This window comes from Delphinapterus leucas, chromosome X (assembly GCF_059928025.1).
Source record: "Delphinapterus leucas isolate spDelLeu-1000000601 "Yukka" chromosome X, BTC_Dleu_Yukka2, whole genome shotgun sequence".
Taxonomy (NCBI): Eukaryota; Metazoa; Chordata; class Mammalia; order Artiodactyla; family Monodontidae; genus Delphinapterus; species Delphinapterus leucas.
The window spans coordinates 115068913-115082871 of NC_143150.1; the positions used below are offsets into that span (position 1 = coordinate 115068913).

General features: G+C 34.0%; 1 protein-coding gene across 5 annotated transcripts in view; it reads right to left on the minus strand.

Moving 5' to 3' along the window:
* Positions 1-13959, minus strand: part of CNKSR2 (connector enhancer of kinase suppressor of Ras 2) — a 255875-nt gene that overhangs the window by 168484 nt on the left and 73432 nt on the right. For all 5 annotated transcript variants that reach the window (XM_022560502.2, XM_022560501.2, XM_022560500.2 and 2 more), the window contains exon 4: positions 13726-13813. In XM_022560502.2, the coding sequence (XP_022416210.1) occupies positions 13726-13813 (88 nt within the window). The remainder of the gene's footprint in view (positions 1-13725; positions 13814-13959) is intronic.

Consider the following 13959-nt stretch of genomic DNA (forward strand, 5'->3'; position numbering starts at 1 on the left):
TACTCTGAGCTTTGAAGTGAAGAGGATGTGGAGAACAGCTATAGCAACCCAGGATGGACATGGAACATGAGCACTGGACATGAGTATTATTAAAAGCCACTAACATTTTCAGGTTGTTAGTACAGCATAATCTAGCTTACTTTGGCTGATACAATCCTCCATAAAAGAGGGAGATACAGAACACTCAAGCAAATGAAGACCTAACCAACGCAGAGTTTAATGCAGTAACTACTCTATGACTTTTACATACCGTACCTCTTCATTTCAGGAAATATGAGGTGCTATATCACTCCTCACACAATGTAATTCACAATTAACCTCAGATTACATTCTGCTACCTTCATGAAAATCTAGTCTTTTCCCATCTTGTATTTTAGAGAATTTTTGCCTCATTTTTTTAAGTTTGATTCATGCTCACTTGTCCTAATTACTTAATTCTGACCAGTTCTTCAACCTGCCACTATCAATTACAATTTCAATCCATTATTTCACTTGTGTTAGGGCCTAATTTCATCTGAATTACCTATCTGATGTTGGTGGTTATTCTGACCCAACCCAAGAGGCCTGGGTTATTAAAAACTACTTCGGCAGCAGGGCAAAATGCCTCAGAAAATCAGTGCCTGTAACTAGTAGCTCTATATTTTCTTTGATTTGCTGCGTTCATCTTATGTAAGTATGAAAATCTATGTCATAGATTTTGTGTAATGATTCAATGATATAATCCATGTAAGGCATAATATAATTCATGATAAATGCTAAAAATGTTATTATTATTCCTTCTTGTTTTAGTAACTCTAGTTCCTGCCTCTGTCTGTTGACACCACATTAGTTTCTAGCACTGGTTCTCCCCTTATTACAAATGCACAATGACCATTTTTGTTAATAACTTATATTTGATGTTTCAAAGGACAAGTCTAATCCCTTTGGATATGCATGTACGGCACAGATAGACTATGAATTGATAACTACAGTTGTAAATTCAAAACTTTAACTAGTCTCTTTTATAAAAGTGTGGGCTCTGGGCTGATATCACCTATCAATAGTTGAACCTCCTGATCCATAGTTCTCAGTCATTCATACTGTGCTGTGGTGAAGTCCAGGGAATATGCATGTTTAGCAAGCTTCCCTGGGTGAATCATGGTCCATGGACCAACCATTGGTAAACACTGTTCTTGATCACATACATTTTCTTCCCACCTCACGTTCATCTCATACTAAACCAGTAAAGTGTGACTATATCACGGTTGTTATCAACTTTGGCTCCACATTAGAATCAACTGAGCTATCATTTAAAAAATACTGATTACAACCCCACCACAGAGAGTCTAATTTAATAGGTCTTGGATGGGACCCAGATATCAGTGTTTTTAAATAAAGAGTCCTTTACTTGATTCTAAGATGAGGCCAAACTTGAGAAACAATGAGCAAGAAGTATTACAAACCATGTCAAAGCACCTGGATCTGAGTCCTGGCCATGTCACTAACTGACTATGTCACAGTCCCTCTCTAAAATTCCATTTACTCATTTACAAAATTGGGATGACATCTGGTCTACCTACTTCACCTGATTATTGTGAGGAACAAATCTGATAACATGTTGTAAAAGCATTTTGCCAACCTCAAAATAGTAATGATACTATCGCCTGCCTATTACACTTTATATAGCCCTTTTTTTCTTGCTAATACTTTTTAAATGTCATAAGGAATAGGATTTATCCAGATGATATGGTTTGAGGGAGGGGTTAAAAAGATGAACAGAAGAGCCAAGGGCCAAATACATTTCAATTTTAAAAGGCAGTTCAGAATCTTTGTGGGGAGACAGGGCAGGAGAACATTTGTGCAGACAGTTTAAATGGGAGGAAACAGGAGGCCTAGTGAGATATTTAGTGGCGTGAGGAGGGCTGTGGAAAACAGTGAGACACTGAAAAGGAAATTAATAGTTATGGTATTAATAACTGCTGAATAGTGCTAGGGTAGACATATCAAAAGACATTAAAAACTTTGCAGATAGCACTTAAATAAGAGCAAGATACACAAGAAAATATTTGCAGAACCAGAACCAATAAAGTTACCTAATCAAACCTTTTGATTTTTCCCTTTAGGTACTTTGATAACTCCTGCTATGGCACTGCATAGTCCAGTAACATCATGTTCTATATTCCTTTAGGGCTCAGGTTTCTAAATTTGCTATCAGATCAAAATTGGAATTTTTAAGCTACAAAAGCATTCTAAATGCTACTCGGAAATGCACACGTGGATTTATTTGGGGAGGGTGGGAAGCAGACTGGACAGTAATAGGAACCTTTTTTAGCTCCAAAACCAGCCCTCCCCTCCAAGCTTCTGATCCTCTCCACAATAATTCCTTTCCCCTCCCCTCCCCAATTCACTAGCTCATTACCAGTTTCACAAGGAGACTGGTGCCATCACCACTGTTTCTCCCAACTCATCTCCCTGGAGTTACAAGCATTAAAATGAGAAGAAATAGGAAAAAGCAGCCTTAAAATTTTAAGGACTAATTTTGTATCTGTAATAATCATGATATACCTGGATTTTATCAACTCTGTTTAGTTCTCTCTCAGGTTTTCATCAGCATCAGAATCAGTTACAGCAGCTACATTTAAAATCCTGTAACCCTTTTTTAGGTGAAATTTTACGGGGAAAATTAATCCTTTCATTCTTTCAACAGACATTTATTTGCCAGGCACTGGAGACACAGAGGTGCAAAAGGCAGACAACTTGCATTCACCACTGCAAATCTTTTCTTAAATGGATTAGTATTACTTTTGGCTTGATTCTTTAAAAAGAATCATCACAATACATTACAAATGGGAGCATATCAGGGATTCTCTTCTGAAAAACTGACCACCTACAAGGGTTAAGAATCACCTAACCCATCTTTCTACAACTGTTTCCTTATATATAATATAGCAATAATGGTAAAAGTTCTATCTTCTTGGAGTCTTTGTGAGAAAATTTTAAAAGCCTCTCAAAAGGTGAACTGCATAATAAGACAAAATATAGTAATTCAGAAGGTAGGAAGGCAATGAAAGTACATTACATAAATAAGCAATAAAACTTTGGGAACAGGATGTGGTACATTTGTAAAGATGAGCATGTATATACTGTATAAGCCAGCAATTACTCTCCTACATACATAACTAAATGTAAGTATATATCCAAATATTCATGGTCAGGAGAATGGATACACATTGGAGTATATACACACAATTAAGTATTATATGAAGTGAAAGTGAATGAACTACAGTGACTAAACAAAACATGAATGAGTTCAGAAATACATCCAGTGAAAAAAGTAATATGCAGAGTGATACTATTTTTATAAAGCACAAAGACAAGCATAACTAAATGAGATGTTTAGAAAATGTATGCAACTATTTTATGAAAAAAAAAATAAACACCCTGAGAAAAGGCAGGGTAATGAGATGGGGAGGAGCACAGTTATAACTAAGACAATGTTGGTAATGTTCTAGTTAGTAAATTAAATGGCCAATTTATGAGTATCTGATTATTCTTATGCTTCATAACATATATATGACATGCATTCTTTTGTGTATATATATAATATTACATAACTTTAGAAATGTAATAGTGACAAAACAGATGTCTGAGAAACAGTATCCTGTCATTTGCTATCTAAAAGAATTTAATTAATATACTACACCACACATCTAGTTCTTCTGTTATTATTAATGGTGATACTATCTACATCTTTAAAAGTGTTTTGGTAAGATGCTCAGATAACATGCAATATAGTCTAGGTTTGTAAAAGAATAAACCTATATAAACAGCCTATTTCATTTTCATACAATATATAGTAAGTTTTAAAGTTATTTTTCACAAAAAAAGTGTCAGAAAGATGCTTTCCTAAAGTCTTATTATCATGTAATAATTTCATCACTCTTCTTTACCTTTCAGTCTGAGCCTTCAGAAAATTTGCAGCTACCAATAATCATGTTTTTTTTTAACATCAAGAATGAGGATTTCTCTTTCTCTCTGTTTGTGTATTTATATCTATTCAGATTGTAATGCTATATTCTAGGCCTTCAAAGGGATACAGACATATATACACAGCATAATCTCAGCTTTGCAAATTCTATATGTTTTTTGTTTGTTTTTTTGCGGTACGCGGGCCTCTCACTGTTGTGGCCTCTCCCGTTGCGGAACACAGGCTCCGGACACGCAGGCTCAGTGGCTATGGCCCAGGGGTCCAGCCGCTCCACGGCATGTGGGATCCTCCTGGACCGGGGCACGAACCCGTGTCCCCCGCCTCGGCAGGCAGACTCCCAACCACTGCGCCACCAGGGAAGCCCTCTATATGTTTTTAGTTTTATATTTGTCTTCAGAAAAATAGTCCTCAAGCTATCTGGGTACTGTGCCTAATAGTTCTATATCTAACTCCTGATTCATTACGTTAGGATTATAAAGAAAAGTTTAAAAAGATAATGGCTTTGCTTATTCATCATCAACCGAAACAACTGAAGAAAACTTAAAGGACTGAGTATTGAACTAAAATATATTGCTTAAATATAAAATAAAAAAAACAGTATCTTTCATATTGCCTTCAACAGGTATGCTAAGTAATGTAATTCATATTGTTTAAAAATTACATATAAAGTTTGTCCTCGTTTTTGGTCTGAAATGTACCAGTTTCAAATCCCAAGAGCCCAAGTCCATTTTTCAGGTCACCTAGAATGTCTGATTCAGGAAGGCTTAAACACTAACCCTGAAAATACAGCAAAAATAATATTTAAAGCTGTGTTTGAAATGAATGATAGACTATCCTGGCTGAGCTTTCATATGGTTTAATACTTACTACATGAACCACAGAATATAGCCTGCCTACCCCAGTATAATTTATATCCCCATTTTAGAACATTACATGTACTTCACTACTACTTGAATCTTAATATCCCTATTACAACACACATTCCGTAAGACTGACTATTTATTATACACTAGCCTTTTACCTTTACAAGTTTTGAGTTTTCCATTTTCAACTCTAGGTTGCTTGAATATGTGGATAGGGATGGCAAATTCACAAGTAACCAAAATTAATTTCTGTATTCCATTTGAACATGGACATTTCAAAATATCATCCAGAATATGAAACATATATAGTTACCAATTTGCCTTAAATTCTAAAATCATCTGAAATTAAACCAAAATTCTTTATAAAAAATCACTCATTGTAGAAACAGGTCTTTCTTCATTGCCCCTCAGTACCAAAAGTAAGCAGAGAATCACTCCTTTAAATTTTGTGTGAAACAACAAACTAACTGAGAGAGTTTCCAAAGATCTTTTGCTATACAAGGTAACTAAAATTGCCATTTATTAAGCACCCACTAAAATGCCAGATCATGAATTAGATCAATTTCCAATATTCACATAAATTCACCTACAATAATCCAACAAGGTGGTTGGTGATCCACTTTACAAATAAAGACACAGTTATCAGAGATATGAAGTAATCTGTCCAAGTTCATACAGTTTGTAAAGAGCAGAGCCATAATGAATTCAGATCTACTTTATATCAAAGCTCACTAACCTATTTTGCCATAAAAAGTAAGAGTAAATAATATAAAGTGTCAACTAGGAAGGTAAAGGATGTAATATTCATATAGATAAAACATAAAGTAAAATATGATAGTACTGTCAATAAACTCATAGGCCAAATTTTCTTGCTTAAATCCTTAATAAAACATAAAAAATCATTTCTAAGGCTATTTTTACAAAATTCTGTAATCTTTTAATTTTTTGCTATTTATAAATACATGCCCTAACAATTTAAACCACAAATACCAGTTCAATTAAGTCCTAAAAAAGCTCTTATTTTCTCTTGGGTATTTACCTTGAGTAAATAACAACCCAATTAAGATAAAACAGGTTAGATTAAATTCAAGCAGGAATATTTTTTAAAAAGGGTTATATACTCAATATGTTCACTTACATTTTTATTTAAAAATGTTTATTTAAAGAATAACTCATAAATAGTTTACTTTTACTGATATGCATTTAAAATGGTGTAAAGGTAACAAAAATGAGTAGAAAGCACACACACACATAATTTAGAGGAAGATGTCCATCAAAAAGAACCATTTCCACTATTGACCTTTGAAGACTATTTTTTCCATTTTCTTGAACAAAGAGTTAGAAAGGAACAAAATACATCAGACAGGTAAATATGGAAAAAAAAATCAAACAAATGAACTGTCATAAAATCAGAATAACAACTTAAGTAAAGATATTCATTAGAGGAAAGACCAAAGCAGTGGCACAGTTGTTTCTGGTGCTTAAGTTGGGATGACAGTAACTATTCTTCTTTATGGTTTTCTGTATTTTTTAAATTAATGAGTATTATTATTTTATAAACTTTTTTAAAGGACAAAAGACCTAATAACTATGCAGTAAAATTAAAAAAATTATGGCACAATACTAAATGAAAAAGACCATTTTGAAAATATATATGTGTATGTAGATGAAAACAGACAAAATGGCAAGTAAAACAAGCAAAATGATAACAGGCGTTTTCTTTGGGTGGAAAGATTACAAGCAATGTTTTTTTTCTTTTCATTACTCTAAATTTTTCTATAAAGCATATTACACTGCATTTATAATATAAAAAAATATAGAAATTAGAGGAGTATAGAGTGTGCTACATACAAACCTTTATACAGATGGCATACAACATCAACGGAACGAATACAAGCTAGGACCATAAAAGCTCTCTTTCAACATCTAAAAAAACTTCCAGTTCTCAGTGAAGATTCTCTCAGTTAAGATGTTTTGAACAGTACATGCTGTTTCTTCAAATTTTAGAGGGTGGGAAAGGAAATTGTTGACCATGCAGTAGGTAAAAAATCACATATTTAAAATAGATTGATGTTTTTAGAAAGGTTTCTAAAATTTCTCTTTTCTTTGTATTTTTTCTTCTCAAAAATTATTTATAACCATCTTAGGTGAAAGACTATTGACCTTTTTTTTTTTTTTTTCTAACTTTAAGCTGGGAATGGTAAGGGAAAGAAGTATGTTTCAAACACTATCCAGAAAATCAGTGATACTCAAGGACATGGAAAAATGAGTCTTAAAAGGATGAAAAACGAGCAAGCCCATGAGAAAACACAAGAACATTTTATAATATATAATTTAGAAGGGACCGTTTCAGGTAAGAGTATATCAGCAGAACTTGAATTTTAAAAGGAAGTCTTCATTTTACAATTGCATGTGAATCTACAACTATCTCAAAATAAAAAGTTTACTTACAAATTCAATTTAAAAAATTTTTAAATAAACAAAAAAGGAAGCTTTCACTCTGCATTTAACAGTTCAAAATCTGATTTAAAATGTTTCACATGTTGAAATTTTTCTCTCAGTATCTCCTTCACTGTATATGTAGCTGAAGAAAACTAACACCAAATGGAGAAAAAAATCTGTGTACATTTATTATTTAAAACAAACTTGTTATTCTAGTTCTTTGTATCAAGTCTTTTTCTCATCCATTTTATAATTAATAATACTTTACTTTTGTTTTTCACTTCACATTTGTGAACCATTTTTAATACATCTAATTTGATTCTCACAATAATAGAATTATTTCTGTTTATAGATGGTTTGTCCAAGGTGAAATGCTCATGAAACAACAGGGCTAAGCCTCAAATCTCCCAATACTCATTGTCCCCACCCTCCGTCCCTTGCCCCAAGTATTCTAAGTTCCACCAAAGTTTCACCTTGCAAACCGATACTTTTGCACCCATTTCTTAAGTAGTGACAATCTAATTAATCATTTTTTGTGTTTGAACTGGAAAAAATTTTAAATGGTGCAGTAGAATAATTTTAGGTTAAGCTGATACTCATTAGGGTAGGCATCATGGCAATTATTTCAATGCTGACAAGAAGTGCGTGGGTACCTGTCTCATTTTTCTGTTTCAGGTGCTGACAGTGCTCTAAATATCTGAAGCTTCAGTTCTTTGTGAGAATTCTTCCCATTTAAGATTTTAAAACCAGTTTCCCTTTTTTCTCAAATGTGTTATTATATCTTATGTGGGGAAGAGGTGTTGGGGGGAAGAATCTCTTTAAAAGACTTCAACTATAACTGTCTAAACCCATCACATCTGGAAATGAGAAAAACAGATACAGTAAGATTAAATAAATTCTTCCAAACAGAGCTTGTTAAAAGAAATTTCTCTTTCTCCTCTAATGTTTGCATTACTTTAAATATAAGTAGCCAATATCAAGAAGCACTTTCCACTGACTTCATAGTACCACTCCTTTGTGCTAAGAAGGGAAAAAAAAAGCTATTTGTGACAGTTTATTTTTAGATATTGATCATCTCATCTTGCTCAAAGGGAATAAAAATAATTAAAGTTGAGTGAAAATAATTTGAAGTACAGCATATTTCAAAGCATAACTATCATCATAACTGTTCAGATGAGATTTCTTGAAAGCCTGGTAATAAATGCATGCCCTAGATATTTTTTTTTTAAATCTACACTTTGCTTATTCAAGTTGGCCTCTTTTACTGGCAGCTTAAGTTTAATTCTGTCTTTAGATACTGCATACAATTCCAAGTGAATGAGATGATTAGTGTGTATTTAATGGCTGAATGAGACCATTAGATGGACACTGACTGTTTGTAAACTACGTAATTTATTTTAAAATATAATAAGTATTCATCTATGCTGTGCTCTTTCATCAAACTGAAAGTAGTATTTCTTCAATGTACATAGCATTCATTTTGTTTTTCTGATAACTCAAATTCATTTTAGAAAATCTGAAAAATACAGAAACATAGTCTAAATAAACTAAAATCACCTGTAGTTTCATCATCAAGAAGCAAACACTTAACTGGTTTATTTCATCATTTTAATTACCATCCTCATTCCTATCGCCAAGATAGGTAGCAACAGACCACAGAGCCCAGAAAGACTTGGTATCAAAGATATGACATCACACAACAGTAGAAAAATAATAGATTATTTAAGAGATGATTTACAAACATTCATATCATGCCTACAATTAAGTTTCCTCTAAAAAAATATATTGTGTTATATAACAGCATAGTGTTTTCAGAAGTTTCGTTCACTTTCATTCTAGCACTGGAAAATGGTTATGAGGATCAATATTTTAATTTTAATTAATGAATAAACTGAGATGTAAAGTGATGGGTATCTCTGGATATCTCTGGGGTTCTTTATATGAGTAGCAGAGACAGAACTGCAGCTTTCACACTGGAGTTGAAATAAAAATAAGTAACGATTTAAGCATTTAATTCTAGATTTTTCTGGAAGAGTATAAATGAGTATGTGCTAACTACATGGGATAACTGGGGCTCAGGTCAATTTATTTTAACAAGTAAGTAATGAGCACAACATTGTTCCTGTTTTCAAGAAGATAACAGTCTAATGGAAGTCAGATAATTATGATTCACAGCAGAATATAACTGACAAGATGTAAAATGCATGTAAAGTAAGTTTAAGCGATTTCTACCTTTGCTCATACAACAAGCAATTGTAGCTGATAAGTCAACAAAGGGGACAAACTGTAATCATAAAACATAATTAATACAGAAAAAGGAACAAAGACCAGACTGGAGACATAGAAGACAAAGAGCAAGGTGGCATATTTAATTTAATCGCAACCACATCAACCATGGTTGATTAAATATAAATGGTCAAAGTAGGGGGTATACAAACAATTATGAGAAATAGTAAAAGTTTCATGAGTGGGGTGGCATTTCCTAGAGGCCTTAAAGGATGGGACATAATTTTGACAGGCAGTGATAAAAAGATATATGGGACATGTTCTGAGGAGGCCTCACAACATAAAAAGATGAAATTGCAAGATCTATTTTACCAACAATAACTCATCTACATGAACTGGAGTACAATTAAGATACAAAGGAGTACTAGAAGATAAAATTGAAATTATGTTAGAACCTTACTCGGAGTCCTTTGAATTCCAAAGAGGAATTTGTAATCAATTTGGAAATTAGGGGAAAATCGCTGAAAGCGACAGAATTGGAGCTGGGCTTTGGGATGACTAGTCTGAAAGTGATCCATTCTATACTTATAAGTAGATTAAATCATAATGTCATGAAGATGTATTTTTTTTTTTTTTTTTTTTTGGTGGTACGCGGGCCTCTGGCCTCTCCCATTGCGGAGCACAGGCTCCAGACGCGCAGGCTCAGCGGCCATGGCTCATGGGCGTAGCCGCTCCGCGGCATGTGGGATCTTCCCGACCGGGGCACGAACCCGTGTCCCCTGAATCGGCAGGAGGACTCTCAACCACTGCGCCACCAGGGAAGCCCTGAAGATGTATTTTATTGAGAGAAATTTACAACTAATATTTCCTTTAAGGTACCACATAAAAGACCTGGTTAAAGTAAGTGAATTAAGATATCAAGTCAGGTAACATGTTGGGAGGGGGTAGGCAAGGCAAGAACCAAGAACACCCATATACAGAGAAGTTTCTGTTTGGAAGCATCTTAAAGGTGACACATGGAACAGGACATGCGATGGGAAAATGAGAGTGAGGTAGAAGGAACTGTGAGAAATGTTATGAGCTACTGAACTTTAAAAAAAACAGAAATGGGTGATGTTTCTGCTACCCAAGAAGGGCAAGACATTCTCTTCAAAAGAAGGGCAAGAAGAAGGGCAAGGCATCCTCTTCCCAAGAAGGGCAAGGCATCCTCTTCAAAACAGAGTGTACAGTGGTCGAGGGTACAGAAAGCCCTTCTACGTCCTCTGTATACTTGGAGTATTTCAATTACTTGGTCAAGACAGGATGTACTTAAAGTTCAATCTGTAAAAGTATCTCTCTCTCTCTTCTACCTAATGTTTCCTGATCTGTAAATAGCAAAACTTAAACCCATTATGCCTTGACGTAAGATTCCTAAAGAGAATGTTGAGCCAAACAGTGCAGCTGTTAAAAGGTCCTGTTATGAGCATGAACAAGCCTCTGAGGGCAATATCAGAATGGCATATGTCTTCTATGAAGTAGATGTCTATAGCAGGTGTTCATACGTTCTGGAAACAAAAACTGCATCATTTGTTACTTAGATGGTAGGTTCTTAAAATAGCAGAATGGGTGGGTTAGTCCTATCTTACACAAACTGCACTTCCACCCCTGCACATGCCTCTACAGGAAATTTTAAGTCACTGAAAATCATTTCAGCCATTCGTAATGTAACATTTGAAGGTTAGCGTGACAGAGGTATGCTCTGGAACCTGTGAGTTCTACACATAGAAAACTTTCCACTTTTGACTTCACTCTACGGTAAAAGTTAAAAGAAAGGTAATTTTTTTAAAGATCACTTTGTTTATCTACTTTTGATATGGGAAAACATTAAGTATGAATGAATTCAGTGAAAATAAATACACCTGATTCTCCTTCAAGATTTTCAAGAAAACTTATCAGAGTTGCCATTTAGAATTGCAGTCTTTGTTTACAAGGCAACAAAGAGTGGGCCAATTACTCAAAAGTTAACCTTAAACTGGCCATCCAGATCCAGATGTTTAAAGGAGACACAAGAAATTAAAAACATCCACTTTCTGTCATAATTATGCATGGAAATAACATTATTTTAGAAGGTGACATCAGATGGATTGTATTCTCATAGAATGGATAATACGTATGAGTTTCTCATGTTTAAAAAGTTGAAAAATAAGCTCAATTCTCCCATTTAATTCCACAGTATTTCAATTATTTGAAAACCTTAAGTAATACATATAATAGTTATCACAGATCTTGTCATGTAGCGGATAATTATTGTATTATTATGACTGTTGGCATATAGATTGCTACTGAACACATATCCAACGTACTATGAATGATTATCATACAAACACTGTGCAGTAGGTACCCTTAAAGCAGAGAAAACTTCTTTCTCTCATGGTAAAAGGGAAGAAACTAATAGTCTATTATCCACATCTCAAATCTCTGGTCAAGTTTAATGGCTTTAAAAAAAACAGCTTTAGAAACATATTTTTGAAGAAATGTCACTGACAATACAGATCTACAAGAAAAATTACCCATAGATTATATTACTGTTCTTTCATTCCTATGCCTTAGAACAGTGTATGAGAATCAGAATCACCTGGAAAACTAGTAAACATGCAGATTCCTGGGCACTCCCCACAGTACATTTGGAGTGTGTGCCAAGAATCTGAATTTCTAACAAGTTTCTGTGTGATGATAATGCTACTGGCCCACGAACCACACTGGACTAGCATAGCCCTAGAACATGAGTCAGCAAACTGTGGCCCAGGGCTAAATTCAACCTGCTGCTTGTTTTTGTAAAACAAGTTTTATTGGCACATCACCATGTCCATTGATTTCACTTACACATTGTCTGTGGCTGCTTTTGCAGTTGAATACTTGGATCAAACACCATATAGCCTATATCATTAAAGCCTACAAAACCTTACATACTTAAAATTTGGCCTTTCACAGAAAACGTTTGCTGACCTTTGCCCTAAAATTCCACTCTTCTCCCTAATATCCAGTTGAAATCTTTGACATTCAGAAATAAAATTTACTGATAACAAATATGAAGACATGTAGTGAGACAACAGCATTTCAAGGCTGATAAAATGTTTATCATCTTCATCCATGTTTGTGACTAACAGCAGTGAGTTACTTTCTTACTGCTATGATATAATCCTGATGAATGTCTGCTGTATTCCACAATTAAAAGTCATAAACTTACTCTCCTTTCTATAAACCTGCAATTTCAGAGAAACGGTGCTAATAAAATCTATACGGTACAACAGAAAATATATTGAAACATTTAAGATTGTATTAAAAAAATTTCTTATTTGAGAAAATACAGGCAATATAAGAAAATTATCCCTCGTCATAAAGGACAGGGAGTAGAAGGATAAATTAAATCATGAATTTCCCCAATAATCTTCTGTATCATCACATTTTATCCTCTGCTTTCCCTATTTCTGCATCACTGGATAGTTTAACAAAAAATGGCACCCTGAGAAAGTACCAGCAGTAGCAGCAATAGGTTGACATGAGGCTTACACAGAGTGGTGGTCGCTAGCCTCACACCTCTCAGATGTGTTTTATTATTAGATTTAAACAAATTTTTGCAGGATATGTACTAGTCAATTCACTCCTCTACCACTTCTCCATGTTATGCCAGGACATTTATATCAGCTGCTGCACTACTGAACACGTTTGATTTGGAGTCCCTGGCTTAAATAATATTCAAAGTAAAAAAACTGGGTCATGTAAATAGATCATTTAAATGATTAACGTGATAATTAAAGGCTATTATGTATATTTGTTTGTATGTATACCTATATAAATGAAACTATAGTCGTACTAATAAGGAACTAATGGTGTCTTAGAGCAAAAGTCTCAGATTGTTATTCAAATGTATTAATTTAATTTTGTGAAAGGCCATACGGTTTAGTCATCCCCACTAAAAGTGTGAAAGTAACCTACTTATTTATTATAAAGCTGTCTCTGGAGGTTCAGATTACTTTTACATCTGCTGATAAATAAAACTCTTGTTTACTGGGCTATATGCATAGTTTTCCAATGAATTATGTATTTGGTTTCTTTTGAACCATTTGTCTTTGAATGAGAAAAATCCCAAACCAGTATTTTATAATCTCTTGGTAAATACAAGTACTTCTCATTGTTAGAATATGAGATAGCTAATAAATTAACTGAAGAAAATTTTCCAGCTAATACCTGTTGCACGATTGTTGTTAATTCCAAGCAGAGCTGTATGACATTATTCCTTGTAACTGAATAGTCTGTGACAGCAGCAAATGGTGATCTATAAAGGAAAAAGGAAAACTGTGACTAATAGGAACAGCTTTTGAAAGTTCCCCAAATACAATAGCCTAAAACAAGATTTTGAATAATATGAAATGAATTGTTCTGAAGTTTACATAGTGATAAACAATATTCGGAACATATTTA